This window comes from Protobothrops mucrosquamatus, unplaced genomic scaffold (assembly GCF_001527695.2).
Source record: "Protobothrops mucrosquamatus isolate PMUCROS unplaced genomic scaffold, P.Mucros_1.0 scaffold1377, whole genome shotgun sequence".
Lineage (NCBI taxonomy): Eukaryota > Metazoa > Chordata > Lepidosauria > Squamata > Viperidae > Protobothrops > Protobothrops mucrosquamatus.
In genome coordinates, this window is record NW_015387566.1 from 187,595 (window position 1) to 193,777 (window position 6,183).

A 6,183-nucleotide genomic window follows, 5' to 3' on the forward strand; every position below is an offset into this window, starting at 1 on the left:
CGCCGCCGGTTAGAATATTTTTTTTCTTTTTTTCCTCCTCTAAAAACTATGTGCGTCTTATGGTCAGGTGCGTCTTATGGTGCGAAAAATACGGTACTTCCTTTCTTGAGATATGGTTTGAAAACTGTATAATTCACATCCTATCAGAGTAGGGAGGGCAAAAATCCGAAATGGAGAATTAAAGTATGAACTTTTAATTCCTGTTCACCATCATAATAATAAAAAAAAAAATAGAGATCTTCTCTGCCCAAAAGTGAAAAACCAACCCTGTACAGCAGTGTTTCTCAACTGTGCAACTTTTAAGATGCGTGGACTTCAACTCCCAGAATTCCCCAGCCAGCCATATTGTAAATGTTGTAAATTGTGGTCATGTGACTGTGGGATGTTACTAGGACTGTAAATGCAGGTCAGCTGCCAAGTGTACAAACGGGATCACATGGTTACCCTCCCTCCATTGTCAGAACTTGGAATCCAAGTCATAAGTAGCCCTGGGAGATCTGTTGTAACCTTGAATGGTTGCTAAGCAATTGATTTGTAAGCTGAGCACTGCTTGTATGAGAAATGACTATTATGGTGTTACTGACCTATTTTAACAACATTGCAACTGTTGCCGTCCTGCTCCTGTTCTTCCAGGACATCTCCACCCTTAGTCAAGATGATGGGGCAGGCCTTAGTCCTTGTATGATCCTCATCTCCTGCAGGACGGAAGGGCGCTTTCCGGACCACCTGCAGGTCCCCATCGTCATCCAACAAGGCCTTAATTTCTCCACAGGAGTCACCTTCCTTTTCGGGACTGTCTGGAGAATCTTCAGCACCATCTCTGCCCTCTGCAATTAATTCTTCCTCACTTCTGCTCTGGCAGCCAAGGGATGCTTTTGGGCCTCCGTCTTCCTTCTCAGGGTCTCCCTGGTTATCGTCCAAAAGGAGTCTGAACTGTGAGAGAAAGACTAAGAGGCAACAATTTCAGGTGATAATTACTTTGCAAGCAGACGACCTGCACATTTAAAGAAACTTAAAAAGGAGAATTAGACTTTCTAAAGTTCGAGGGACTGCTTTCCCTAGATTTTTATTTTACAGTGATTTGGGACACATCCATCCATTTAACTGGGCTTGCATATGTTTTGGAAACTACGTGAAACAGAACTCGTAATTATGTACGTGGAGGTTTAAAAATCCTGTATCGAGTGATTCGAGTTTCTTCACTTCTATCACCTTCTGCTCCTGTTCTTGTCCTCTTATATTCTGCAACAATTCCAAGCAACAGACCTTCTGAGGGTTTCAAATCAGATATAGGGAAATATCTTCCCTCTTGGGCTTTGCAGAAGTATTCTATTTCTGTTCCATCAAGCCCATCCATGTGCTGTCCTCCCTCTGTGAAGTTTCTTTCTTTGTACTTAAATGTTCTATCAGCCCCTTCACGGTCCCTTTCTTACTTGGATGCGTTTTACTAGTGTGTTCCCCTCTTGTTTCTCCTCTTCTTCCTTGTTGCATCCTCTCTTAAGCACATGCACTGAATCACGGGTCAGCAACCTGCGGCTCCAGAGCCACATGTGGCTCTTTGAGCCTTCTCCTGCGGCTCCCAGCTTCCTCTGCCATTTGCAGAGAGAGAGAGACAGAGAGAGGCACTTGCGCTTCCCTTCTCTTTCTCTCTCTCTGTGTGTGTAAAAAAGAGAGTGGCCTCACGCTGTTCTCAGACAAGCTGACAAACTTATTAGGCGGGGCTCCTGCCTTTGCTGCGTCTCAGCAGGAAGCAGGAAGCAGCAGAAAGCAGAAGCTCTCTCTCTCACACACACTCTCTCTCTCTCACACACATACACACATACTCTCGCTCTCTCTCACACACACACACTGAGTGGGGGAAGAGGACTGGTAGACTAAGGGCAGGAGAGAGCCAGCCCAATAAGAATGTGTGTCAGCTTATCTAAGAACAGTGTGAAGCCAGCTTGCCAGGTGAGCAGAAGATTGGAGAGAGGGAGGAGAGAGAGAGAGGGAGGGAGACAGAGAGGGAGAGGGAGGGAGGGAGAGAGAGAGAGAGCTCATGCACAGTAGCCTCTATTTCTTTTTAACTAAACTTTTCAATCAAGCTCCCCCCCCCCTTGCGTGCGCAAGTTTTGCAGCTCCCAGTGTTTTCTTTTCTCTGGGAAATGGGTCCAAGTGGCTCTTCGAGTGTTTAAGGTTGCCGACCCCTGCACTAAACCATAAACCATGGCTGAGAACTGTAGCTAGTTGGGTTTGCACAATATGAATAAGTCAAAAGCACAGAATTACACAACAGCACTGCAAGCTTTGTGAGTTCAGTCACTCTTACTCTCTCTCAATCAACAGCATCCATTCCTGATGGGTGGCATTAACTGTTATATTACCTGGCTGGCCAACAGCATTCAGTCTCACCATAAAATGCCTTCTGTTTGCAGTGTGGAGGTGGATATCAGAGAGTACTGTATCACTTCGAAATACTGTTTCATCCATAGCCTCTCTCACCTTCTCCAACTAAGATGTGCTGGGGACTGGATCATCTATAATTACAAAAAGCAACATCCTATCAACACAAAAAAGGTTGAAATATTTCACATCTGCCTATAAAATCCAGCATGTGTGCATCCCATCAGCTTGATGCTGCAATAGTTGTAAGCATGAAAAACAGTCAAATGTCATTTTTTCAGTGCCACTGTAACTTCAAATGGTCACTAAACAAATGGTTTAAGTCGAGGCCTATCCGTGCTTCACACATCTTTATATTAACATTATTTTGAAGGTATGGCAGCACTCTTGTGTATACATTCCACAAAGTAATACAGCCTTGTGTGGAAAGTGCATAGTTCAGATTGCAATCCTCTACTTATTTACTTGGGAGTAGGCTCCAAAGAGTTCAGCAGAACTTATTTAACAGCAGATAGGATTCGGCCTGCATGGTTAAAAAAACTAAAACTGATTTCTTGTTATTTTATTCATGCTATTAATAAAATTTATGTGCCATACTTCAAAGCCAGTCTTGCTGTAGAAGAAATAGTATTGTGTATGAAGAGGCGTGTAATAAGGTCCCTAGTTTCTATATAGATTAGGAAGGAGCACAGTACACAAAAAAATCCTTTGAAGTCCTTTTTGAAGTCTATTGAATTTGTATGAGTACAACTATTAATCCATTTTATTTACCTTGGATTCTTATTGGCCCTTACTTTTCACGCAGTGTTCCATTAGATATGTAAACAACGTTTTTACTTTAGAGGAAGTTTTTAGGACTAATAATTGTAGTAACAGCTTTAAGTTTGACTAAACACATGAAGATAACTTGCAAATTTCTGAGTTCTCTTCACATACATACACATTTAAGGGCTGTTATTCACACCTGAAGAGCAAAATATTTTATTACTTTCCGCATCAGAAAGTTAATCAAATATTAGGAAAAACTTTACACAATGATTAAAAATAAGATTCCTTCTAATATAAGCATCCCAAATGCATGTTTTGAAGTAGACATTTAAAATGTAAGTATTTGTATCCAGAAAGCAACATGTTATTTTCAAGTATTGGTAGACTATAACAAGTGACCACTGCTAGGCTGAACATAACTTAAAGCTTTACTACACAATGCCCAAGACAAAGCAGCCTAACAACTATAGCAAGTTAGGGCATAAGATTTTAATTTAAATAACCCCAAGTCTAACACTAAACCAAATTACAAACTTAGTAACTACAAGCATATAACATACAAAAGCTAAATTTTAACAGTGCCTTGTTTTTGTGGCTTACCATTTGCAATCCATTCCATCAATGTATGCCAGAGGTCTTCAAACGTGGCCCTTTTATGACTTATGGACTTCAACTCCCAGAATTCCTTAGCCAGCATGCCTGGCTGAGAAATTGTGGGAGCTGAAGTCCACAAGTCATAAAAAGGCCAAGTTTGAAGACCCCTGATGTATGCCTTGCTAGATTACCCCAGAATTAATTCAATAATCAAATTAAGCCTGTTGTGGAAGTACATTTCTACAATGCAGTCTTTCCAAGTACATTTATAAATGGGTAAGATTAGCCTTGCATAACAGAACCATGGCTTTTTTCTCCATTGTAAAATGTCTCATTTTCTTGGCAAATATGTACTCACATATGATGGGGAGCTATTTATTTATTTATTTATTTATTATTTAAATTTATATACCGCCCTATCTCCCTTACGGGACTCAGGGCGGTGAACAGGCAATAATAAAAATCACAATAAATATTGAATAAAAAGCCTGCTCTAAAATACCCCATATAAAACCCCTAGCAAAGCCCAATCAAAACTACGCCAGGCCGGCCGCATGGAATAGATGGGTTTNTCTAGCCCAACCTCTTGCTCCCACAGGAGATCTATACTATTTCCGATAAATGGCTGTCCAGTTTCTTCTTAAAAGCCTCTAGTAATGGCGCACTCACAACTTATGAAGGCCAGCTGTTCCACTGGTCAATTGTTCTGTCAGGAAATTTCTCTTTAGTTCCAGGTTGCTTCTCTCCTTGATTAGTTTCCATCCATTGTTTGTCTTGCTTTCTGCTGCTTTGGAAAATAAGTTGACCCCCCCTTCCTTGTGGCAGCCTTTCAAATAGTGGAACACTGCTATCATGTCCCCCTTAGTCCTTCTTTTCTCTAGACTAGTTTTATCCAGCTCCTGCAGTTCTTGCAGGAAACCCAACAAGGTCACAGGGCTATACAAATGGAAACTGATCAAGGAGAGAAGCAACCCAGAATTAAGGAGAAGCTTCCTGACACTGAGAACAATCAACCAGTGGGATGGCTTGCCTCCAGAAGTTGTGGGTGCTTCATCACTGGAGATTTCCAAGAAGAGACTGGACAGTCACTTGTCTGAAATGGTATAGGGTTTCCTGCTCGAGTCAGGGGGTTGGACTAGATGACCTCCAAGGTACCTTCCAACTCCGTTATTGTTACTGCTTTGGGGGACCGTTAAGCCAACGTGGCTTTTGATCCAAAGTCATCCTTACTTCGTGTCTCTTAAGAATTCTCCCAGAATTCCACTTTCTTTCCCTGCCTTTCCACTTTTCAGTCCCTCCTTCCAGCGAGAAGGGGCGCCTGGCACTCTGCAAACGCGCAGAGGCACTCTTTTCTACTACTCCCCTCCTCCCGGTTGCTTCCCACAGTCCAGCGCAGCACTTTTGCGCGTGGAGGGAGCGGAACAAACAGCTCGCGAACTCACTTTCCGCTCCGTCTCCACTCACCTCCTCCCGCGCTGCAGAGACGCGAGACGCAGCGGCACCATTTTTGTTTCGTGGGCCCCGCCCAGCTGCTTCCTGTTTCCGACTTCCGGCTCACGCCTTGCGTAGCGCCCCGCCCCTCGCACGAACTGACCAATCGTTGACGAGGGTACCTTAGACGGCGGGGCTGTTGTACTCCTCCCTGAAAGGATCGTCCTCCCCCCCGCGCTTTAGGGTTGCTATGGCAACCTACGCTCTAGACTGGAGGGGAATGTTGGTTTCCCCCCCCCGAACAAAATGGCGGCACTTAGGATCTCTCTCCTTTTGATATTTCAGGGATTTAAACTGCTGTGGCAGTTTACATTAGCTGCAATTAAAAGCTCAATATGTCAGAAGTTGTGATGCTCCATCACTGGCGGTTTTTGTAAGAAGAGACTAGGCAGCCATTTGTCCTTAGGGTCTCCTATGTTTGAGCAGGAGGTTGGACTAGAAGACCTTCAAGGTCCCTTACAACATTGTTATTTTATTAAAACATTTCACAATACATAATTCCATGGCTAGCTCAGCTATAATATACTGAATATGCCCAGCTAGTCTTGTTCGCATAGCAGAGGAAACAGACCTCACAACGTACAGACAGAAGTTAGTCAACTGCATTGACATTAGAGTTGCCAGGTGTCCACTATTTGAGTGGACAGTCCGCTTTTTTCACATTATGTTCACTATTTTTTTTCACAAAATAGTGGACATTTTTTTTATTCAAAAGCTTTATGATGAAATGGTACGTAATCTAAAGCTGTACTAATGTAGTAAATTGAACAATTATTAGAATAATGATTTGTCTGCATAACTGCAATAATGATGTGTCTGCATAATTGCTAGAACAATGATGTAATGCATAATCACTGGGAAAATTCACTGGGAAAGTTCTCTGTCAGTAATATGTGGCAACCTAATGCGCTCTGCACATGGATACTTTGTATGTAGCAAAACCTTCCA

General features: G+C 42.7%; 1 protein-coding gene across 1 annotated transcript in view; it reads right to left on the reverse strand.

The window, feature by feature from the left end:
• The window catches only part of METTL22 (methyltransferase like 22), a 16,183-nt gene extending 10,932 nt beyond the window's left edge, over nucleotides 1–5,251 (reverse strand). The window contains exons 1-3 of the mRNA XM_015821652.1: nucleotides 5,209–5,251; nucleotides 2,364–2,516; nucleotides 585–947 (exon numbers count right to left, since the gene is read on the reverse strand). Of these exons, the coding sequence (XP_015677138.1) occupies nucleotides 585–947; nucleotides 2,364–2,469 (469 nt within the window). The 5' untranslated portion in view covers nucleotides 2,470–2,516; nucleotides 5,209–5,251. The remainder of the gene's footprint in view (nucleotides 1–584; nucleotides 948–2,363; nucleotides 2,517–5,208) is intronic.
• Between the last annotated feature and the right edge of the window lie 932 nt (nucleotides 5,252–6,183).